This window comes from Vombatus ursinus, unplaced genomic scaffold (assembly GCF_900497805.2).
Source record: "Vombatus ursinus unplaced genomic scaffold, bare-nosed wombat genome assembly UNPS02012156.1, whole genome shotgun sequence".
Taxonomy (NCBI): Eukaryota; Metazoa; Chordata; class Mammalia; order Diprotodontia; family Vombatidae; genus Vombatus; species Vombatus ursinus.
The window spans coordinates 3,901,450-3,923,198 of NW_020951934.1; the positions used below are offsets into that span (position 1 = coordinate 3,901,450).

Below are 21,749 nucleotides of genomic sequence, written 5' to 3' on the forward strand. Positions count from 1 at the left end.
TGTTGTACAGCTATAATTGCTAGGGCATTGTTTTTCTCTTACAATATCATGATTCCTATAGGAGTTGGAGTCCTTTTCATTGGGTCAGGCTGCAAAGTATATTTCTTTCTCTTTTTTAAAAATGATATTTTTACCCAGTTACATGTAAAGACAACTTTTAACATTCATTTAAAAAATTTTTAAGTTCCAAATTTTCTCCCTCATCTTCCCTCTCCCTGAGATGGCAAGCAATTTTATATAGGTTATATATGTGCAACCATGCAAAACATATTTCCATATCAGTCATGTTGTGAAAGAAGACATAGACCAAAAGGAAAAAAAAACACACACAAAAAATTAAAAAAGTGAAAAATAGTATGCTTCGATCTGTATTCAGACTACATCAGTTCTTTCTCTAGATGTGGACATATTTTTTATCATGAGTTCTCTGGAATGGTCTTAGATTATTGTATTGCTGAGACTAGCTAAGCATTCATATTTGATCATTGTGCAGTATCTGCAAAGTATATTTCTTTTTTTTTTTTTAGTCAATTGGGGTTAAGTGACTTGCCCAGGGTCACACAGCTAGTAAGTGTCAAGTGTTTGGTCTGAGGCCAGATTTGAACCCAGGTCCTTCTGACTTCAGGGCTGGTGCTCTATCCACTGTGCCACCTAGCTGCCCCAGCAAAGTATATTTCAGAGAGGCTAAGGAGATACAGTGACCACCCAAGACAGATTCTGAGTATCTTTTTCATGAGCGGAATGGGCAGTGAGGGCTAGGCAGAGCCCCTAAACTTAGTCTACTCCTCTCAACATAGCTGCATTAGTCATTCCTTCACCATCCCAGTTCTAGCTGCCACTCATAGTCTCTTTGTAGTATCTCAGTTGGATCAGATATTGGGAATTTCTATATTTTCCCTAGGACCTGCCATCTGGTCCTTTCCTGGACTCTTTTTCAAACTCCATGACTTTCTTCTAGTCAGCTTCAAAGTTTCATTGGGAAAAAACTTTTTTTTTTTCTGGAGATATTGAGGGCAATGACTGTCCCATTTATTGGTTCTGGGTCATCTGCCAGAGCTTTTTTCATCTCTGGGATGTCCAGAACTATTGTATTCTAACTTGATCAGATCACATCTAGAGTATAGGGTTTAGTTCTGGATAGCATATTTTTGGAAGGACATAAATAGCTAGAGAATTTCCAAATGAGGGTCACCAAGATACTGAAAGGTCCTGAGATCATGCTATATGAGAATCTGTATAGAAGGAACTGAGGATATATAGCATGGAGAAGAGAAGACTTGGCTAGGGGTAGGAAGCATGGAGGGGAGGATGTGATAGTTAGCTCTCTTCAAGTATTTGAGAAGCTATCATTGGTACCCAAAAGGCAGAACTAGGAATAATGGGTAAAAGTTGCAGAGGTAGATATTGATTTGATGTAAGGAAAAATTTTGCTAACCGAGCTATCCAAAAGTGAAATGGGCTGTGTTGGAGATAGTGGCTTTTCCCTCACTAGCGGTCTTCAGACAAAGGCTGTATGACCCGTTATCAAAGTATGTTGTAGAGGACATTCTTGGTTGGACTGGACCTTTGGGGGTTCCCTTCTAGTGTTGGCTCAGATTTTGTAATGTGGCTCTGACCCACTGCTTATGGTCTCAGACCTTGAGTGAAACCTTTCCCAAATCCAGACACTGGGGAAAGAGGAAGACTAACTAGAAAGTAGCCCTGTGTACGCTACATACTAAGGTATGCAAACACACGTGTATTTGCAGGCTCGGTGCACACTGACATTTTATCTGATGCTTCATCTCTTCTGCAGCATCTGTCCCTAGAGCCCCACATAGATAGCCCACAGGGGAGAGAAACATTAAAAGGTACTATCTCAGGAAAAAATGATGCTTTCAGCCAAGGTTGGAAATGAGTTGGAGAGTTGATGAGGCAGAGAGCTGCTGGGAGAGAGAGAGGCTGTTTCTGAGGGCAGGATTCTCAAAGGAGGGAGGTGGCAACAGCAGCCCATCTGACGTCTGCCGTGGTTGGACTTGCCAGGGCAGTCAGATGAAGCCAGTGTGTGAAGTGGGCCAAAAAGAGACTTGAGAAAGAGGAACCTGTGGTGTGACCCAGGACTACTCCATGGTTTTGGGAGATCAATCAACAAGAATCTTAATGATTTTAGCAAGAAGATAATATAGTCCTACCTCACTCCTTCATCAGGCATAAAGGGATCCAAGTTGTAATTTCTAAGCCCCTCAATTGCCATTTTTTCTCCTGCTATTCTGATCTGTCACCTCCCATCTGTTGTATTGCTGGAGCTGCAAGGAGGAGAAAGGGGGTTTTGAACCCCGTGCTTTCTAGTGTCATCCACAAGACTCATGCTGAGCATCTCCACTGACATTGACAGTTGATTCGGTTTTGGTCTTTTGGCTTTTTTCACGGGTGGCTGCTTAGGTCAACTTTGAGCCATTCCTATATCTTGAGACTACACTTAATGAGGTATGACTGAAAAGTCAAGAGACTGGTTTTTATAACAAATGAAACAAACAAACAGATGAAAAGAAACCAAGAGGAGCCTATCTTTATCCTTCCCACTGAATCTTGTCCAGATTCAAGGTCATGAGCTTGGAAAGAACCACTAATTCCAATATTATGATTGTTCAAAACATTTTTGGAATTCCTCTTTGAGAAATTTCAGAAGCCCAAGAAACTACAGTGACTCAGAGGAGGCAACATTGGTTTTGATGTATAATTTCTGATATTTTTGTTTAAAAAAATTACCTGGGAATGCCTTTCTCACTCCTCCATAAAAAGAATTACCCCTTGAACAGATGTTCAAGGGTACTGAACTGCCACAATTCCCTTTGCATGGCATAGTGGATGGAGTGTTGGCCTGGGAATTAAGAAGACCTGGGTTTGAGTTCTGGCATGGACATTTACTAGCAGTGTGACCTAGGGCAAGTCATGTAACCTCTCAAGGTTTCAGTTCCTCCATCTGTAAAATGAGAGGGTTGGACTTGATTGATGACCTCAAAGGTTCCTTTCCTCACTAAATTTATGATCCTGAAACCTCTTGCACTAGAAATGGTTTTCAGTCAGAATTCTCCTACACATGAGAAACCTTTATCCCTGAACTATGAGCAGGAAAGTTTTAGAGGTCCAGGAGTTGGGCTGTATACTCTGTATTGGGGAAATATCCTCCCTTTTTTCACTGGCTTTTTATATTGGGAGATAGAGGGCAGATTCAAGTAGACTGTTTTCAGCCTAATGATGTGAACCTCAAATAGCATGTCTCCTAGGTAGAGAGGGGAAACTAGCACTGGGTTATCTAGGGGTAGGATCAGCTAGTGATAATGCTTTTCTCTACCTCTCCTGCCTCCCCTAGCTAGCATATCTGCCGTTAAAGGGCATGAGTATCAAGTTTTCTGGGAATCAAAGATGTGCTACCCCAGTCACCTTTCTCTTTGTCCCTAGGAACTTGGTGTCTTAACCAGGGAGACTATTAGCATTGTAGACCAACTGTTTACTGAGTTGATTTACGCTTTGTCTTTGGACAGTGGGAGTTGTACTTTTGTTCCCTATGTGTCTTAGGTGTCTCGTATATGATGTGTATTTGTGTGCCCTTATAGTATGACTCCACATTTTGTATGCTGTATATGTGCTGTAGGCTAATGAGTCCATATGTTATACCATGTAACAATGTGTTACTCTCTGCCCTTGATAGACTTGTCCTAGAATCCTTAACCCCTCAGAGGCAGCCCTTAGGGGATTCCCTAAACGTCATAGAAGAGAAGACAGTCCAGGATCTGGAGCAGGAGCGAGCAAGACTGTTAGAGAATCGGAGACAGAAGATGGAGCAGCTGCGGGAGGAGCTGTGTCGAGAGGAAGAAGAGGAGATGCTGAAACTTGAGGAGCAGAAGGACAAGTCCCTCAGGTCCTATTCCTTCTTCTTGGGGAGGAAGCCTTCTGGGGCCTGGTCTTTGAGATGATATCGGCAGTAATGCTCATGTGTGGGGTGCCATGTTTCCTTTCTTCTTAGACCAGAGTTGCTCTTGGCCTGGGAAAGATCCTAGAATCCTACATTTGGAAGGGTCCCCAGAGATCATCTAATTCGGCTATTACCAGAAGCATGAATCTGCTCTGCAAACATCTCTGATAGATTCACTCATCCTTCTTTTGACCTCCAGTAACAGGGAACTCACTACTTCCCAATGGAGTCTGTTCCGCTTTTGGACAACTCTGATTGTTAGGAAGTGTTTCCCTATATTGAACCAAAAAGTCCTTTGTAATTTCTACCTCATTCTGCCCTTTGAACTCAAGTAGAACAACAAATCAGGTCCCTCTTTCACAGATATTTGAAGATATTCAGTTGTTTTGTGCCCCCTATGCGTTTTCCTCTTTAGGTTATACTTCTCCATTGTTTCAGCTGATGGGTGCATGATATGGTCTTGGGTCCCCTCACTATCCTGGTCTTCCTTTGTTTTACTTAACCTGAGGGTGGTACTCTAGATGTTATCTGACCAGGTCAGGGGTCAGCACATCACTCCACCTTTGGTTAATGTAACCTCAGATCACATTAACTCCTGACATGTTTGAATGTTGATTCATTGGGAGCAGTGGTGTAGCTAATCCCAGACCATTTATATTTGGCTTTGGAATTGATTCTGGTCCTTTTGGCAGCAGATTTGCCTCAATCATTTTATTTTGCTCAGCCCAATATTAAAGTGAGCTTGAATTTCCTGAGCATAAACCAGCTGACAGTGAAGAATCCAGGCAGCTTTAGAAGCATGTTATGTAAATTGGGAGAAGCCAACCTGAGATTAAACAATCAAAGGCTCTAATCTAAAAATCAGATAATCCATAGGTGGATAATCAAGAGTTGTCTGTCTTTGGTCTGGGATGATGCTGTTTTGGGATTAGGCAGCCAGCATTCCACCTTTGAGACAAGGAGTACCCCCCAAGTTATTCGTGCTTTCCTCTCCCCAAGAATTGGCAGAGGGAAGGAGCATGGTCTCAAATAGAAATAGATCCATCACTAATCTCTAGGAAGCTTCCCAGCCAGTCATCCCATAGGCTCACAGCAAGGCCCTGTGGACAAAAGAGGAAATAAATTTGAAGTCCTTGCAGCAAACTCTTTTATGTTTCTTTCAGGTGTCTGAGAGAGCAGCTCAAGAAAACAGCTGAGGAGGAAGAGGCTCGAGTGAGGGAAGAAGAGGGTCAGAAACTTTCCAAGCTCCGAGCTCAGATCCGAGCCAGTACAGAAACACAGGAGAATCAAATTAGGTGTGGATTGTACTGTGAGCCCCCCAGACTCCCTTGAGAACCCCTTGCCTCATTTTAATTGAGTTCCCTCTTCTCCCCTCTTCCTCAGCTCCCATCACTCAGGTGCCTTCGACCCCTCTCTCTTCCTTCATCCCTATCTGACATGATGAAGTGGTCATACTCTTTCCCAAGGTTAATGCCTCTTCCTGCTCAGGTGATCTTATTCCATCCCATCTCCTCCAACAGACTGTCCCCTCTGAGATCCCTATTCTGTCACTTATTTTTAATCTCTCCCTGTCTAATGGCTCCTTCCCTACTCTCTACAATCATGCCGATATTTCCCCTATTCTCAAAAAAAACCCCAACAACAAAACCCCCAAAAAACCCAATCCCACTCACCTGATACCCCCTGCTACCTGTTAGCCTATGTCTTTTCAGACCTTTGTGACTGAATTCCTTGAAAAGGCTATCCGTAATAGATGTCTGCATTTTCTCTCTTCTCACTGTCTTCTTCTTCCCTTACAATCTAACTTTCACCTTCATTATTCCGCTGAAACTGCTCTCTCCAAAGTTGCCAGTGAGCTCTTAATTGCCAAATCCAATGGCCTTTTTCCAGTCCTCATTCTCCTTAGCGTCTCTGCAGCCTTTGACACTGTTGATTCCTCTTCTGCTTGAAATTCTCTTTTCCTTGGGTTTTCAGGACACTCCTTTCTCCTGCTCTTTCTCAGTCTCCTTTGCTGGCTCATCCAGAACATGCCATCTAACTATAAGTGTCCCTCAGGGTCCTGTCATGGGCCGTTTTTTCTTCTCCCTGTATATTACTTAACTTGGTGATCTCATCAGTTCCCATGGATTAAATTATCATTTCTGTGCCGATGATTTTGCGGTCTACCTTTCCTGCCGACCTCTCTGTTGGCTTCCAGGCTGTCATCTCTAAATGCCTTTCAGATATCTTGACCTGGATGTCCAGTAGACATTTTAAACTCAATATGTCCAAAATTGAACTCATTATCTTTCCCCCTAAACCCACCTAGCCTCCCTGTTACTGTAGAGGCCAGCACCATCCTCCCAGTTCCTTGGCCTTCCAACCTAGGAGTCATCTTCATGATCACTCACCCCCCCACATCTAATCTGTTGCCAGGGCTTGTTGATTTCACCTTTGCAACATCTTTCATCTATACCCGCTTCTCTCCTCTGATACTGCCACCACTCTAGTACAGGCCTTCATCACCTTACACCTGTACTATTACAATAACCTGCTGGTGGGTCTACCTGCCTCAAGTCTTCTCCCCAACTCCAATCCATCCTTCATGCAGCCACTAAAGTGATTTTCCTAAAGTAAAGGTCCAACCATATCATCCCCCTACTCAGTAAACTCCAGTGGCTTCCTGTCCCCTCCAGGATGAAATATAAAATGCTGTGTCCTTCAAAACTCTTCATAACCTAGCTCCCTCCTACCTTTCCACTCTTCTTATACCATACACACCCACACTCCAAGTACCCTTCAGTGTAGTGAGACTGGCCTCCTTGCTGTTCTGTGAACAAGACACTCCATCTCTTGGCTCTGGACATTTTCTCTGTCCGTCTGTCATGCCTGGAATGTTCTCCTTCCTTTTCTCTGCTTACTGGCTCCCCTGACTTCCTTTAAGTCCCAACTAAAATCTCACCTTCTACAGGACACCTTTCTGGAACCTCCCTTAGTTCTAGCACCTTCCCTCTGTTGATTATTTCCTATTTTTCCTGTAAATATCCTACTTATTTGAATATATTTATTTATTGTCTCCCTTATTAGATTATAAGCTTCTTGAGGGCAGGGACTGTCTTTTGCCTCTTTGTATCCCCAGCTTTTAGCTGAGCACTTAACAAATGTTTATTGATTGATTGACTGCCTGAGAATGGAGTCTCTGGTCTCAGGAAGCTCTCCCCAGTGGTGCTCATGTCTTTCCCATTGTCCTCCTGTCTCTCCAGGGCAGAGCAAGAAGCTTCACTGAAGAAAATAAAAGAAGACTGGGAGTCATTGCAGAGGGCTGAGAGGTCTAGCCTGGAGCAGAAAAAGAAGCAGGTGCTGGAGAAATTTAAGGAGGAAATGGAGGGTAATGAAAAGAAAGAGAGGGCCCTCTTGGAAGAGGAGAATGAAAAAGCAATGAGTCAGCTGAAGGAACGACTGGGAGATGAAAGGAAGGAGGTGTGTATGTCTAATTAGAGACCTAATTAGGGTATGGAAGCTTTCATGTTAGTGAGTGTCCTCGCCCCTAATATGGAACTTCTGTTGGTTTACTCGATGAGGAAGAAAACAGGGATGAGGCCTAGGGCCCAGGTGGAGGCAAGGAGGATCAACCACTCATTTTTAGAGGTTGGAACAGAGTAGAGAATGAATGTAACCTACAAACGGATCTAGAGAAGGGTGACATGGACCCATTCAGCACGAGAAGCTCAGAATGGACCTGTCTGATCTCAGGGTTACCCTTGGGAGAGGTGGACTTGGAAGCAGCTTGAGAGTTCTTCCCTCAGAAGATGGGGACTGATCTTGGGACAATAGCCACAGGCGTGCCCTCCTCAGTGGTGGCAAATCAGGGTTGGGGAGAAATATCCTCATCCCACGATGATCCTATGATTGCCCCAAGCCCCATCCACCTGTAACTAGAGCAAAGTCTCTTGGGAGATTCTTCCCTACCCTCATCCCAGTGGGGTAGGTGAGATGACTTCACATTCATCAGAACCTGCTTGGCACACTTTTGTCTCTTCCCTCCTCCCTTAGCCAACTAATATTCTCCTCAGGTGGGTGTTAGAGTAAATAGAAGGCTGGAAGGTTGACCCATACTAGCTGTGCAACCCTGGCCAAATCACTTAATGTTCTAGGCAACTTTAAGAGAATCTGATGCTGAGCGGGTGCTGGTCTGTCTTGGGAGAGGAGCTTTCCTCATCTGGAATTCCCAGTACTAATGAAATCACAGGGTCCAAGCCACCCTTCCTTCCCTTCCTCCAAAATGGCAAGCTCTGTGGACCTTTATAGAGGTTTTCCCAGGGACTTTGGCCATTGGATTAGGGGAAATGAGCTCTAAATGGCAGCAATACCCAAAGCTTTGTAGCTCTTGGGAGATTTGGAGCTGGGGGCCTCAGGAAAGTCAGAGACTTTTTTTTTCATAAATTTGTTTAAACTCAAGAGAGAGATCAGTTTGGCTATAATCCTGCCCACAACTAAGAGAGATGAGTCCCTGACTTTTTGGATGCTTACTTGATTGTAAATTATAGAAACTGGAGGAGTAATTTCAGAGAAACAAAGAACCACATGTGATTCTTTAGGCCATAAGTTTATTACTATTATATACCATTTAACTATTTATAAAGCACTTGAATGTGTATTATCTTATTTGATCTTTACTATAATCCTATAAGATAGTAGTAAAGTAGTATTAATCTCATTTTATGGATGAGGAAACTGAGGCTCGTAGGGGTTAAGTATTTTGTCCATGATCATGCAGTTAAATAATTGTAAGAGCTGGAACTCAAGTCTAGGTCTTCTGACTCCAACTCCAGGGCTTTTTCTAATATACCATCAGGTAATGGTAAGTGGTTTTCTAGTCTAGTTCTCTCTCTTTGGCAGTGTCTGGTCAAGAACCCACCCTCCCTGCACTCTCTTATTGTTCTTTGTTGTTTTCCCCCTCCCCAGGCCATGGCAGCTCTGGAGAAGGAGCATGCAGGTAACCTGGAGAGGCTTCGAGCCTCAGCTGAGGAGAAACACCGTGAGGTGAGACTGTTCCTCATGACTGTCCACCCAGTCCACTAGCTTAGAGGTGGATGGAGGCTGGGAGATCTTGCTTCCAAAGAGTCAACTGTAGTGCCATTGGACACCGGTCACAATTTGAGTTGGCAAAGGAGGTCCCCCCTCAGTGTCCAGCCCCATTTCTCCTGGGTGTCCCCACAGAGCCTAGACCCCCGTATTCCATCAGTTGTCAGGTTATGTTGGTTCTAACCCCGCCCCCACATCCCTTAGAATGCGCTCCTCCCTCTCTCTCCTCTCTCCCTGCCATGACCTCGGTGGACTGGACTATTTACAATAGCGCTGTCCCTTTCTCAATTGTTTTTCTTGCTGCTATTTTTTCTCCTTTCCATTCCGTCCTTCATATGGTTCCCAAAATAAACTTCCAAAGCCACATGTCTGACCATGTAATCAATCTGCTTAGAAATCTCCCGAGGTTCTCTGATGGTCACCTCGAGGATCAAACACAGTCTCTCCAGCCCAGCATGTAAAGCTCCACAGTCTGGCTTCGGCCTGCCTTTCTACACTTAGGTCATATTACAGCCCTTCGCATACACTGTGCTCCAGCCAGACTGATCTTCTTCCTTGGACTTGGTTTTCCATCTGCCTCCCCTGTCCTTTCAGAGAGGGCCTGGAATGTGTGCTCTCACTGCCCTCTCCTTTTAGCATCCTTAGCTTCCTTTAGGGTTCCCTCCATTTAGGCACCACCTCTTATGTGAAACCTTTTCTGCTCCCCCAAGCCTCCAACTTGTTAGTGCCCTCTCCAGTGTTGTCATCTGCCCATGGAACGTAAGTGTGCAGTAGGCATCTACTTATTGTATTTATTTTATACTTTTTAAAAAAGGGTTTTTTTAAAAAATTTTCCCCCAATTACATGTAAAAACAATTTTTAACATTCATTTTTAAAACTTTGAGTTCCAAATTCTCTCCCTTCCTCCCTCCTTAGCCCCTCCTCATTGAGAAGGCAAGCAATCCGGTATCGGCTCACGCAAAACACTTCCGTACCAGCCATGTGGTAAAAGAAAACACAGACCAAAAAAAACTCAAGGAAAATAAAGTAAAAAAAAAAAGTATGCTTCAATCTGTATTCAGACACCATCAGTTTTTTGTCTGGGGATGGGTAGCATTTTTCATCCTAAGTCCTTCAGAGCTGTCTTGGATTGTTGTATTGCTGAGAAAAATAGCTAAGGCATTCATGGCTGACCCTCTTACAATATTGCCGTTACTTTGTACACAGTGCATTTCACTTTGCATCAGCCCATGCAAGTCTTTCCAGGTTTTTCTGAGAGCATCATGCTTATGATTTCTTATAGTATAATAATATTCCATCATAATCACATACCACAACTTGTTCAGCCATTCCCCGATTGATGGGCACTAATTCTTTGCTTCCAGAAATGAGCTGCTAAATATTTTTTGTACATATAGGTCCTTTTCCTTTTTGTTTTTTATCTCTTTGGGGATACAGACCCAGTAGTGGTATTGTTAGGTCAAAGAGTATGATGGTTTTATAACCCTTTGGGCATAGTTCCAAATTGCTCTACAGAATGGTTGAATCAGTTCATAACTCCACCAACAGTGCATTAAGGTCTCATCTTTCCCTTGTTCCATCCAACATTTGTCATTTACTTTTTCTATCCTATTAGCCAATCTAATAAGTATGAGGTAGCCCCTCAGAATTGTTTTAATTTGCATTTCTCCTACCACTAATGAATTAGAATATTTTTTCATATGACTATATATAGCTTTGATCACTTCATCTGAAACCTGTTCATAAAATTGATCATCCATCACTTGGAGAATGGCTCTTATTTTTATAAATTTGACTCAGCTCTCTATATGTTTGAGAAATGAGGCCTTTATCAGAGAAACTTGCTTCAAAATTTTTTTCACGGTTACTGTTGCTAATGTATTTCCCCCCATCCTATTCCCCCTTTCCTGTTTATTCTATTTTCTCTCTCCTTGCACCCCGTTCCTCCTCAAAAGTGTTTTGCTTCTGACTACCCCCTCCCCCAATCCACCCTCTCTCCTGTCACCACCCATCCCCCCTTCTCTTATTACCTTCCCCTTGTACTCTTCTGTTGGACAAAATAGATTTTTTAGTTTTATACTTATTTATGTATTTGTTGTCTTCCTCTGATAGAAGTAAGCGCCTTAATAATAGCAGGTATTTGTATAACTTTACAAGGTTTGCAAAGCTCTTTAGCCATATTATCTCACTTAGTCTTCACAACAACCTTTGTGTGAGGTAGGTGCTATTACCATCCCTGTTTTACCGCTGGGAAAACTGGAGCTGATAGAAGTTAAATGACTTGCTGAGGTTTACAAGCTAGGGTGTGTCTGAGGCAGGATTTGAATCCAGGTCTTCACGATTCCAAGTACTGCACTCTGCCCATAGTGCCTGCCATTTATCTTGAGGGCAAGGACTGATTCATTTTGTGTTTGCCTCCCTAGTGCCTAGTTCAGTGCCGGGCATGTGGTAGGCACTTGATAAATGACGATTGCTTGATAGGAGCTTGGTAAATGTTTATGAGATGTGCCCTTCCTGAAGGTAGAGCCAGAGTCTTCTCATAGCATCATCAATTTAGAGCTGGAAGGGACTTTAGAGCCCTCATTTTACAGATGAGGAGACTGAGGCCATTAGAGATTAATTAACTTGTCCCAGGTCACACAGATGGGGTTTGAACCGAGTTCCTCTGGCTCCAAGTCCAGCCTCTTTTTCCTACGCTGCCCTGTACTCTGCCTCCTCCTGCTTCCTTAGCACAGCTCAATCCTTCTTCAGGTCATTGCTGGCCTGAAAAAGCAGCTTGAGGAGGCCCATGGGAAGGAGGAGGCCCGGCTGCAGCAAGAGCTGGCTCAAGCAGAGCAGAGAATCCAGCAGAAAGCTTGCCGAGTGACGGAGTACGAAAGAGAGGTGAATACTGCCCTTGGCTGCCCAAGGGGTCGCTGCGGAGTGGCGTGGCAGATCCCTCCAGCTGCCTGCCCTGGGGGTGGTGAGCGGGCGGCAGAGTGCACCCTGGTTCATAGGGACCCAGAAGGACCCCCACTCTGCTTCATACTCCTTACGGCTCATTTTCCTCACATTTGCATGAAGCTTCCCTGGGTTCCCCAGACACTATCCCAAGGGTCTACCTTCCATATTCTGTAGTAGGAAGTAGCAGGGTGGAAGGATGGTCTGTAGGTTGAGACTTAGGCCAGGATGTCCCCTTGATGTGCTCATCCTGTCAAAGGTGGGTTTAGATACATGGATCAGTTTTTAAGCTGAGTCTCATAGACTCACTGCCCCCTTCCATCATAGAAACACCCCTGGCCTGCTGAAGGGGTGTGTTGGCAGCATCTCTGTTGTGTGTGTTCACCTGGGCCTCTGACCATGCCCAATGCTGCCCGCTTTAGCCTTTCTGGTACCCTGCAGCTCAGCGACCTCCTGAGAGAGAAGAGGGAGGACGTGGAGAAGGACCACGAGCGGAGGATGGACAGAATGAAGGAGGAACACCAGCAGGTGCTGGCAGAGACCAGGGGGCAGTATGACGAGGAGGTAACCTGCCTGCAGCTTCCCTGTGCACATGTCGCGTGGCCTTTAGTGGGCAGGGATCTGGGGTTAACTATTTGAGAATCACCCAGACAGTTGTAGCTAGAGAAAGAACATGTGGGAGATAAGCAGTGTTTGCTGAGCTCTTGGTGTATGGGTGGTGGTTCTGGAACTCCACCCATACATTTGCATGCACTCTGTGATGCAGCTGCCCTGGCCTGCCTCCTGTCCCTCATGGGCTCCTCCATCCTGCCTTTGGCCATTGTACTGGCCCTCTACCTCCAAGGCTCTCCTGCCTCACACTTGCCTCTTACTCCCCCTGGCTTCCTTCAGGACTCATCTCAGATTTCACCTTCTGCTGGAGGCCTTTCCAGGTCTGCCACCTTCCTCTCTGAGATGATCTTTTATCCACCTAGTTATTCACACGTCATTTCCCCCATTAGAATTGGAGCTCTTGGCTTGCTTGTATCAGTATTCCGAATGCTTAGCGCAGTGTTTAGCATATAGTAAGCACTTAATATATGCATGTCAACTGACTGACTAACTGATCTGTCTGCGATAGGCTTCCTCAAGGTAGTAGGGAACACACACTTCAGTGGGAGTCTTGAAGTACAGACCGGATGACCACTTGTCAATTGTGTTTATATGTGAAAATGAGCATGCTATTTTAAGTGGTCTACAGTGTTCGTTCAAGTCCTAAACCATTTGATTCTGTCATTGAATTATGGCCTGGAGGAACCTATCCCTCGTGCTGAGAGTGGTAGTGGGGGGAAGGGATGGGCATGAAGTTATTGAGGGTGAAGTGAAAGAGAATCGTTCCTTCCTCAAGTCCTTGTCTGTTTCAAAATGAAGGCAGTAGAAGGTTATGGGCGTCCGAGGTGTGTGTGTATATATGCACATGTACACATGTGTGTACATGTGCATGCATGCATGTGTGTGTGTGTGTATGTATATGGTGGGGGTAAGTATGCATATGTGGGAGTAGAGGTGGGGAATAGGCTGGGAAATTTAGATTCTTCCTCCTTGACCTTACCCTTTTCTTCTGTAAGAGTTGGCTTCAATGGTATTTACTGTATCATTGAACGTATTTGTCCAAGGTTGGGGGGAAATACTGTGGTCCATGTATCTATATATGTCTGTTATGATACTGTGACAACTCACCCCGTCTGACCCCTTCTTTCCTCTGGTAGGAGAGGAAGCAGCGAACAGATCTTCGGACAAACTTGGCAAATGAGATGGAGCGTGTGAGGAGGGCCCATGATCGGGAGCTGGAAACCATGCGGCGGGACCTGGAAAGGCAGCTCAGTGAAATCCAGCTCAAGCACCGAGAGCAGGTGAGTGAGGGGACCCCCTATGGAGACTCAGGAGAAGAGGAGATGTCCTCTCACATCGTAGTGCAGAGCTGGAGAGTTATTGGCACTTGCCTGATTGAAGGCAATGGCAGAATGGTATCTAGAGGAATGGTTCTGAGCCTGCTCTGTCTACTTTGGGGCTGGGAGCTTTTCTGTTTTTTTAATTCCTGGGTCAAGTGTTTTCAGAATACTCAGCCCTGCTCTCCCCATGCTTGTAGTGGCCTGGAGGCAGAGGCTTTGCTTCTCTTCTACCCCATTGGAAATAGAGTGTGACCCTCTTTGGGAACATGGCAGAAGGGAGATGTATGGGAGGAGGGGCCATCAGATAAGGCCAGGAACTCCGAGATCCTAATTACCCACCCCCCAGCTTCACCTCATTCCTTATGTCCCTGGCATCTTTATTTCATCTACCCTTCTGTATAGGAAAGGAAATTCCAAGATCTAGAATCAGAACTGGAAAGCAGAACTAAAGAGATTAAGGCCAGACTGATCCAGCTGGATCTGCAGGTAAGTGCCTTGTGGAGGAGAGAGCGCAGGGTGCAGGTCAGCATTCCCAACGTGCCTTGATTCTGGCCTTGCTCTTCCTAATGGGGGAGGCCCCGAGAGGTGGTGGTGGCCAGAGTCCCCATTGTCCCTTTAATCCCATCACAGGAGGACACCATCAGAAAGAAGAAGCAGCAGCTTCTAGATGTGGAGAAACAGATTGCCCTGGAGAGAGAGGTCTGTGTTACTCCATCTTTAGTCTCTCTCTCTTTTCCTCTTTTTCCTCTTCTCTCTGTTTCTCTCCCTCTCTCATTCTTTCTGGTCCAGTCCAGAACACTGGGATTCAACACCAAAATGAAAATGACTTTCCATATGGGATGGACACTAGGTGGTCATGGCCATGGTGGGGAAGGGAACAAGCCTTGTGGGGACCTTAGAAGCAGCAGAAAAACGTGTCTCCTTTCTGCTCTTTCCCCTCTTCTACCATACTTTCCTGCGTCCCATCTTCTAGGAGTATGGCTTTTCCCATAGTTCTCCTCTGCCTTTTCTCTGCTTTGGCCTCTAGAAGGCTCAACTTTCCTTGTGCCTTCAGGAAGCCATGTCCACCCACCAGCAGCTAGAGGAAGCGAGGAAGGAGCAAGCCCACCTGGTGGAGTCCACGCGGCAGCTGCGCCGGACCCTTGAGGAGCTGCGGTCTCGGAAGGCTGAGCTGGAGTCCCAGGTGGAGGTGCTTCAGGCCCGCAGTCAGAGGCTGCAGAGACGGATCAGGTGGGGACTCTGGGATGCCCTAGCCTGGCTAGGTGGGCACAGCCAGCTGTTGATTGCCACATCATTAGCATGGAAATGAAACAAGGTTAGATAGACTCTGACTGCTGGCCTCCTGGGGACATGGGGGCAGTGAGGTATTCAAACTGATAGGGCAGTTGCTGCTCTGACTCCTTGTTTCCCAAGGACTGTGTTGGGGCAGTGGTGTGTAGGATTTCCCCAGTCTTCACCCAGGAGCCCTGGGAGAGAAATGAGGGAAGTGAATAGGGAATAAATATTTATATAGCACCTACTATGTGCCAGGCACTGTAAGAAGTGCTTTACAACGATTATCTCATTTGAGAGATAGGTGCTATTATTATCCCCATTTCATAGATGAGGAAGCTGAGGCTAACAAAGTGACTTGCCCGGTTTCACAAAGCCCTTAGGTCAGATTTGAACTCAAGTCTTCTTGACTCCAGGCCCAGTGCTTTATCTACTACACCACCTAGCTGCTTCCAGAAATGAGTCTGGAATGCCCCAGCTCCCTCTTCCGAATCAGGGCTTACGGACTCCAGGTGTGACCTGGGACAAGACTTTAGCATGATAAGTGTGTTGTGTTCAATGTGTCAGTCAAGTGTCTGCTGAATGATGTGGGGACAGATGAACATGTTATCAGCCTATTGTTAACATGAATATGTCTCCCTTACCATCTGTTACAGTGACTTGGAGGCTGAGGCCCAGAGGAAGCAGGATGCTTCGAATGAGCTGGCTGTGGAGCAGACCGCTGCTGCTTCTCCCCATAGGGAAGGGGAGCTCCACCTGGAAGATCTAAGGAAGTCTGTTGGGACGGTGAGCTGAGGCCTGCTTTGGAGAAGGATGAGAAGCTTAGCTTAGGTCTGGAGAGTTCATTTGGAGGGACGGTGGCTCGGCTTTGTAGCCCTGAGATAGCTGAGTTTCTGCCCGGTCTGTGACTGTCATCGTATTTTTCTCACACCCTCTGTTACCTGTACCACCATACCTGCCTGACTTTTCCCCATTTCTCAAGTCAACTGTGATTTTGCACTGTCTAATCTGGCTAGGCATTTTCTTGAGTTAGCTACTCTCAAACAGGTCGAGAGTCTGCAGGAGATTTGGCAAAGTAGGTGCTGGGGGGCGCGGTGTGTCAGGACCATTTCTGTCTCTGGATTGGTGGACTTGGTGCCTTACTCTCCCGCTAGTATCCTTTCTGCTTTTTCCCTCTTAGACCCTGGATAAGGAGCTCCCTGCCACCAGCTCCCAGAACAATGAGGAAAGCACTCCCCGGTTGGATAAGTAAATATTGGGGGCACCCTTTATGCTCTGTATATAGTAGGTACTTAATAAATACTTGTGGAAGGAATCACCTCAAAGGAAGTTTACCACTAGCAAGGCTGGGGATAGGGGTGGGCTCTCAGAAGAGGACCGAGGAAGTATACTGGAAAGCTGCATGGCTGTCCATCTTTTTTCATCATTGGCATTCCAGGAGTTCAGAGTCCAGCTATATAAGGGAGAACTTGGGTTCCTGCCCAGTAGCCTGTGGGCTTGCTCCATATAGGGTCAGGAAGGAAGGAAGGGTTGATGACACCTAATGGCAGGACCCTGCACATCATAGTTATCTAGTGCTTCATGAGGTGCTGTGTAGGTCCTAGCGGCGGGGGTGGGGAACCTGCAGCTTGAGGTGCCATGTGGCCGCCCTTGTGGACCTGGCCCTTCTCTCTAGTGATTCTCTGCAAGCCACCCCCACCTGCAGGAGCTCCTGTCAGTGATCATGGACCAAGAGAATGTCATGGATCTGAAGGGCATTGGGGCTTAGCATGAGAGCCTTTCATCTCTGACTCTCACTCATCCTGGCCTGTCTTCCCACAGTGTCCGCCATTATCTCTCCTCTGAGGGCATGTCCCTTCGAAGTGCCAAGGAATTCCTGGTCCGGCAGACACGCTCTATGAGGAAGCGCCAGACGGCTCTAAAAGCTGCCCAGCAGCAGTGGCGCCACGATGTAGCCACTGCCCAGGTGACCTCTGAAGACTTGTCTAATTCCCATAACCTGGAAGATATCCGAAAGAACATAGAAGAGGTAAAAAGGCCTAAGGGTAAGGTGGGAAGGAAAACAGAGACCCTTCCATCTATAGGGTGGGACAGGTGGCTCTCAAGATCCGAAGGAAGGGATGGGAAGGATCTTGGGGCCCCTCTGAACACTGGGTCGGGAATATTTTCTCTGAGATGATCCTTCTAGATTCTAGGACAATGGTCTTGGGCAAGGATCCAGAGATTAGGCAAGCTAAAGCAGGCTTCCAAAGCATGGTAACATAATCAATGCATCTTCAGAAAATCTTTAAGTCTGTAAGAAAGATATCATGTTGATACTAGTGTATGGCTTTGAACATAACTGAGGTAGCTAGGGGGGCTCAGTGACTAACAGTGCTGGATTTGGAGTTGGGAAGACCCAAGTTCAACTCCTGTCTCAGACATGTATTGGTTGTGTGACCCTGAACAAGTCACTTAACTTCTGTCTGCCTCAAACTTCCTTACCTGTAAAATGGAATAATAATAGCACCTACCTCACAGAATTGTTGTGCAGATCAAATGAAATAACATGTTACAGCTCTTTGCAAACCTTAAAGTGCTATGTAAATGCTAGCACTTATTATTATTATTAGTATTATTATTATAACAGCCTTCAGCATAAGTTGATTCTGGGGCCCTTTCTTGCAAAGAATACTTTTCAGTAGAAGTCACAGACCATTTTGATATTGCTGGCGATGCAGACCCCTTTGGGATATTTCAGCTCTCAATCAGAAGGCTGATGCTACACTTTGCTTAAAACCAATAGCTTGTGATACAGTATGGATTAGAAAGGCAGGGAAGGTGACTGACCAAATTTGGGCTGATCACTTGGCATTGACAGAAAGACTGGCATCCCCTGGGCTGCTTACTGTCAGTCTAATGAATACTGCCACCTCTTCCCATTACCCATCTTCTCCCTCCCTTCACTGACACTGTTTCTCCTGGCCAGCTGCATCGCTCAGGACCCCATCACCACTCTGATTCTCTTTCCCTTCTTTTTAACCTTACTGCAGGAGACAAAGAACCTGGATGAGATGAAGTCAGCCATGCGCAAGGGCCAAGTTCTACTGAAGAAGAAAGAGGAGAAGCTGAGTCAGCTGGAGAATTCTCTTCGGGAAGAGGTACAGGCCCTCAGGTTCATGCTTAGGATAGAAGCTCTGTGAATGCATCTTCCTCTTGCTCAGATGACGTGAGTCGTATCTTCTGCCTTGAGGTAGCACGGTCTAGGGGCGCAGCATTTGGAGAGACGGCATGGGAATACTTGGGCTGGGTTTTGAGATAGGTGAAGGGAGGCATCATGCCTGGATCTGGAGTCAGAGGACCAGAAATGGAGTCCCAGCTTCCGTACTTGCTACCTGTGGGACCTCAGGGAATTCATGTGGCCTCTCTTGACTTCAGTTTCTCCATTTGTAAAACAGGGGGATTGGATTAAATGGCTCTCTAAGGTTCCATGATTTTTAGGAGGTAATGGTGGTCTCAAATGTGATTTTTGAGGCTGAGTGTACTTGTGGGCCCAGCTGTACCTGCTTAGTGATTCTGAGCACACAGCAATCCTCCCCCCCCATCCTCCATCCGTACTTTCCTGTCAACGGTGTCATCACAAAGAGATAATAACTGCCATCCATAGGGTTTTTGGAAAGGTGCTCTGTGTGCACAGCTGTGCTGGTCTAAGCCCCTGCTACTTTGCTGACCTGCCAGTGGCTAGATAGCCCTGAGGGTTTAGGTAAGAACCAGGGGAAGAGTCAGGTCATCTTCTGGGTGAAGGGTGGGAATCAGGTACAGCCAGGATTAGTGGTAGGTGAGCTAGGTAGCTACCTGGGATGGTGCGGTGGATAGAACACAGGACTTGGAGTCAGAAAGACCCGAGTTTGAATTCTTCCTCAGATACTTACTAGCTGTATGACCCTGGGCAAGTCACTTAACCTCCTTCTGCCTTGGTTTCCCCGTCTATGAATTGAGGATAATGATAGCACCTACCACATAAGGTTGTTAAGAGGATCAAATGAGTTAGCTTTTGGAAAGCACTTTGCAAACCTTAAAGCACTATAAAGAGGCTAGCTGTTATTATATACTATTGTTATAAATGCAGATATTTTCACTGCCAGAGAATTCTGCTTTCTGTGGCCTTGTAGGTATTTGTTTTGTGTTAAGTTGCATGTGTTAGCTATGGTGAAGGCTTAATGTCTTCAGCAAGACAGTAACATACGAGTAACGGTTTACATACCTGGGAAGGAATGGGAAGGTATGGGGGGGTGGGGCAGATCAGTGAAGATTTTTCAAATCTTGCCCAGAGGTGTGTGGATACTTTGTCCTGGCTCTGGGGTCAGGTCCTTTCACTTAAGAGAGCAACCAATCCCATATTGGCTACCCTTCCCGTAGGTGTCCCAGTAGAGTTGTCTTTTCAGGTTTCCGTTGCCGTTAGAGCAGCGAAGTGGTGTCCTCAGACCCCACTGGTCATGTGGGCAGGAGGGCATTGGGTCCATAAGAAAGACAGGTCCCAACTGCCTCCTTCTCCAACTAGCTTTCAGATGAGGACACACTGAGAGGAGTTTCTTATAGGAAGATGGTAACATTTGATGTTAGTGATTTTGAAGATAGCAGCAGTGCAAGCCCTGAGAGCTCTCCTCTGCCCCATGGTGAGTGGTGTCTGGCTGGGAATGGGGTGGTGACAAGGGTGGAGGAAAAGTCAAAGTATCCAGCAGCATTCATGAAGACTCGAGGGAAGGAAGGTTGAGTTGCCACCATCTAGCCCTCAGCAGTACCGAGGTTTCTGTCAGTCATCGAGATGTACTTCCTCACTGAAGTCTTTCCTCTCTGGTTCCCAGCTTTTAGAATTTCTCCTCTGTTTGTCCTGGCCATCCAATAGGCAGAAACACCTTTCACCTTTTCTGACCTCTCCTCTTTTACCTCGTCCTGGCATCTGGGGAATTGGCATCTGTCCTGGAGGCGTGGGCCCCATCCAGTCACGAGGGTGACTGAGCTGGGAGGGTTTTCTCTTTGGGTGGACTTTGAGATTCCCACCAGGTCAAAAAGCTGAAAAACAACTCTTGTTAATCTCTGCCTTCTTCCACAGACAGGAGGCCATCATGAGAAGCTAGAAACACTAGGTGCTTTGGGGGTGGTCCCTAAATTCCTCCTTTACTACCACCATCTTTTCTTTTAGGGGATCCAGTGTTAAACATGCCTTTCCTCCAGCTCAACAAGATCCAGTACCTGAGCAGCTCTTTACAGAGAATCACCAATGAGCTCAATGGGGTCCTGAGTGTCTTGGGCACCCTCAACATCCAGCCGTCACCTATCTTAACTTCAACACAAGTCCAGATGCCTCCCATGCCCTCCAAGACCACTCCCATCTCCACTCACCCTTCCATGACCAGAGTTTCAGCACCTACCCCTTTGGCTCCCTCCACTGGTATCCCTCTTCCCACTCAGTGGGCCTGGGACCCTGGAGTAAGCTCTGGGCTCACCTCTTCAGTTGCTCAGTCAGTGGACAACTTTCTTGTGGAGAAGTGGCATAAATATTTCCCAGGTAAGTTTCCCCAGGGCCCTGTTCCCAGTCTCCAGCTGATTTTCCCTACCTCACCCCTATTGATTATGCCTTCTTAATTGAATAGTTCCCTGGCTCATACAGGCAGTCCATGGGCTGTTTGGTGAAAGAGATCATGTTGGTCTCAAAATGAAATGAATCTGGGAAATGGAAATTTTGGGAAGCTATAGGCCTTCATGGGTAATTTGCCTGGAAGATAACCTGATGGAATGCTCTTACTGGATATTTGAGCTGGGAGGTCATCTATACCATCTCTAAGGAAGGATATCGAAAATGTCCCTGCTACCTTGGAGATATGAGTGCCTGGGGAATCCTCTCCCATTTTCCCATTGGAAAAATTAAATATTTGGAAATGAAATGGGAGAAGGTTTCCAGAAGAGGCATCTAGATTAGGATGGGAGTACCAGTTCAGGTTGGGTCCCTGCCTTTCTGTAACTATTTTTTGATGTTTTTCAGCTGGAGTCCCATTACTTAGTGGCACCCCAGCTCCTCTGGACAATAGGTTGGGCTATGTATCTGCCAGGTAAGCTTCCTGACCTCTTTTCTATAGTCATTCAGGCTCATTTCTTCCCAAGGGATGGGACCTCTGGGGAAAAGCAGATCTAGTCTGTCTCCCAAAAGAGATGGGGAGAGGGCCCCCATTAGCATGATTGCCCTCCCTGTCACATAGGTCTGGGTGATTTAACCCTATTCCACACCTGCTCCATCAACTTTCAGGGCAAGTTCCCACTGTCACTAAGACAGGCATCCAGTGGGAGTAGCTCAGTAGGAGGAAATCCACTGGGAGAAGCCCAGATGCCAGAGCTTACCTGACCCATCTCCAAAGGCTTTGCATTAGAGAACTCTGTCTCATAATAGCTGGGCATGAAAGATCAGCCCTGGAGTTGAACTCCTTCCTGCCCCTTGTGGCCCTTGGAGCCCAGCTCCCTTAGACAAGTCTCTGAGCTGTTGGCCTGCCCTGGTGCACCCTAGTTAATTGAAAAGCAACATCTGGAATAGAGAAACGAGAGGGCAGTTACT

General features: G+C 46.2%; 1 protein-coding gene across 2 annotated transcripts in view; it reads left to right on the forward strand.

The window, feature by feature from the left end:
• The window catches only part of CEP164 (centrosomal protein 164), a 75,977-nt gene that overhangs the window by 51,552 nt on the left and 2,676 nt on the right, over positions 1–21,749 (forward strand). For both annotated transcript variants that reach the window (XM_027857485.1, XM_027857488.1), the window contains 17 exons: positions 3,692–3,901; positions 5,119–5,250; positions 7,198–7,414; positions 8,900–8,977; positions 11,772–11,903; positions 12,402–12,524; positions 13,709–13,852; positions 14,294–14,377; positions 14,522–14,590; positions 14,946–15,121; positions 15,820–15,949; positions 16,344–16,411; positions 16,985–17,192; positions 18,196–18,303; positions 19,704–19,818; positions 20,346–20,711; positions 21,186–21,252. In XM_027857485.1, the coding sequence (XP_027713286.1) occupies positions 3,692–3,901; positions 5,119–5,250; positions 7,198–7,414; positions 8,900–8,977; positions 11,772–11,903; positions 12,402–12,524; positions 13,709–13,852; positions 14,294–14,377; positions 14,522–14,590; positions 14,946–15,121; positions 15,820–15,949; positions 16,344–16,411; positions 16,985–17,192; positions 18,196–18,303; positions 19,704–19,818; positions 20,346–20,711; positions 21,186–21,252 (2,427 nt within the window). The remainder of the gene's footprint in view (positions 1–3,691; positions 3,902–5,118; positions 5,251–7,197; positions 7,415–8,899; positions 8,978–11,771; positions 11,904–12,401; positions 12,525–13,708; positions 13,853–14,293; positions 14,378–14,521; positions 14,591–14,945; positions 15,122–15,819; positions 15,950–16,343; positions 16,412–16,984; positions 17,193–18,195; positions 18,304–19,703; positions 19,819–20,345; positions 20,712–21,185; positions 21,253–21,749) is intronic.